Below are 1,873 nucleotides of genomic sequence, written 5' to 3'. Positions count from 1 at the left end.
ATAAGATTGGGCATGGTGGCGTGTGCCTCTAGTCCTGGCTACTCTGTAGTCCAAGTTACTTGGGAGGGTTAGGTGGGAAGATCACTCGAGCCCAGGAGTTCAATGCTGTAGTGTACTGTAATCGTACCTGTGAATAGCCAACTGCACTCTAGCCTGGGCAACATAGCAAGAAGTTATCTCTAAAAGAAATTAAAATGAAAAAACTAAAGTAAGAAATAAGGAAATATCCCTTTGCTGTCCCGAAGTGTATTTTGAGAATGAAATTACTGTGGAAAAAGAACCTGTGTCCCTTATTGGTGATTCTTGTACATGAAGTTGTAGCAATAAAGCAGAAATATTTAAGAATAGTTCTTGCCAAATAAGTGCTTTAGAAGTTTTTTAATCCGTTTTCTTTGTTGACATTTACCATAACCAGTTGACATAAATTATTATAGTTCTATTCTATTTGCTATATGATTTCTTATATTCAAATTTTAGGATAAATAACTATAGTTTCCCAAAATGCCAGTCTAATGAATATTAGTTTCAAGAACAATAGAAACTGTTCTTTGCTTCTTTGCTTGTGTATATTTTAAAATATACCATTTAAATTGTGCTTTTATTTGTATCTTTTTTTGGCCTCCTTTCCCCTGCCATTGGTCTTTATTGCTTATGTTTAAGTACCTTAAAGATCTTCATGTCTTTAGGAATCTCTCTAAATGTGAATTGTTCTTTGAGCCTGGAAACATCTTAATTTTTCATTATAGGAAATGCTGAAGAAGTGTCATCTTTGTATGGAGTCAATAGTACAAGCCAAAGATAGACAGGCTGCTGAAGCAAACAAAAATGCCAGCATTTTGTTAGAGGAGTTAGACTTGGAAAAGGTAATGATAATCTTTACATATAAAAACCACCCTTTTTTTCCATCCTATTTTTTTTCTTCCCTTAATTTGTAATTCACTATTTTTTGTTTTTGATTTTGCTTTAAATTATGTACATGGTTTTTTCTACACGTTCGGCTCAAAAAGTAGAGAGAATTTTTAAGTATCATTAAAGGCATTCTCTTTGTAATCGTATTAACAAAATTTTATTATAGGAATTGCATTGATCTGGAAGTCAGGAAACTTAGCTTATAATTCTGGATTTTAGTCTTATCTCAACTAATGATTTCTTAATCCTCAACCACATCTGTGGTTCTTTGATCCCAGACCTTGTAATTTATTCCCAGCAGATTTATCAGAAGTACCAAAACATAACCAGCTATTGAAATACAACCACTGGAATTTCTAATGAGTACGTTTTTTCAAATGGGTGACTTCTCTTGTACTTTTCTCTTTCAGGCAGACTACAGCATCACTCCCATCTATTTCCATGGGGAGTAAAATAGTCCAAAACGGCATATAGTTTGGACAGTCCCATAGCTTCTTCGCTTTCTGTTTCTGCCAACTTTTCCCCAATAACTCTGTACTGTAGAACTTAATACAAATAATTAAGGAAAAGAACTGGTTTGACATTGAATATTATGGATCTGCCCTATTTCACCTTATATAAAAAGGCCCAAAATGCTATAAAATTTAACGTGACTTTAAATTTGTAAAGAAAATAATGTGACAGTTATGCATATGCCTTTTTTTTTTACTTGAGTCAGTTCCATTCTTTTTCACTATACATGCTGCCTTTATTATGCTCTGTATTTCATCTTACATGAAGAAAATATGAATTATCCTAAACATTTTATCCTAATTTAAATTTGAAAATACTAATTTCTGAAGAAATACATTGAAAATTAGAAGTTCTTCATTCTCAAAAATTTCTAGTTTATAATCTGATCAGACTAAAATTAGGTTTTTTGGCCATTTAAAATTTTAAAAGAATATGAGCACTTTGAGGGATG

The 1,873-nt window shown here is 32.2% G+C and overlaps 1 protein-coding gene across 1 annotated transcript in view; it reads left to right on the top strand.

Annotated features, from left to right (window-relative positions):
- Window positions 1–1,873, top strand: part of ANKRD17 (ankyrin repeat domain 17) — a 123,206-nt gene that overhangs the window by 45,225 nt on the left and 76,108 nt on the right. Inside the window, exon 20 of the mRNA XM_012659838.1 lies at window positions 747–863. Within this exon, the coding sequence (XP_012515292.1) occupies window positions 747–863 (117 nt within the window). The remainder of the gene's footprint in view (window positions 1–746; window positions 864–1,873) is intronic.

This window comes from Propithecus coquereli, unplaced genomic scaffold (genome assembly GCF_000956105.1).
Source record: "Propithecus coquereli isolate 6110/MARCELLA unplaced genomic scaffold, Pcoq_1.0 Scaffold64, whole genome shotgun sequence".
NCBI lineage: Eukaryota > Metazoa > Chordata > Mammalia > Primates > Indriidae > Propithecus > Propithecus coquereli.
This window is presented reverse-complemented; position numbering and strand designations above follow the sequence as displayed.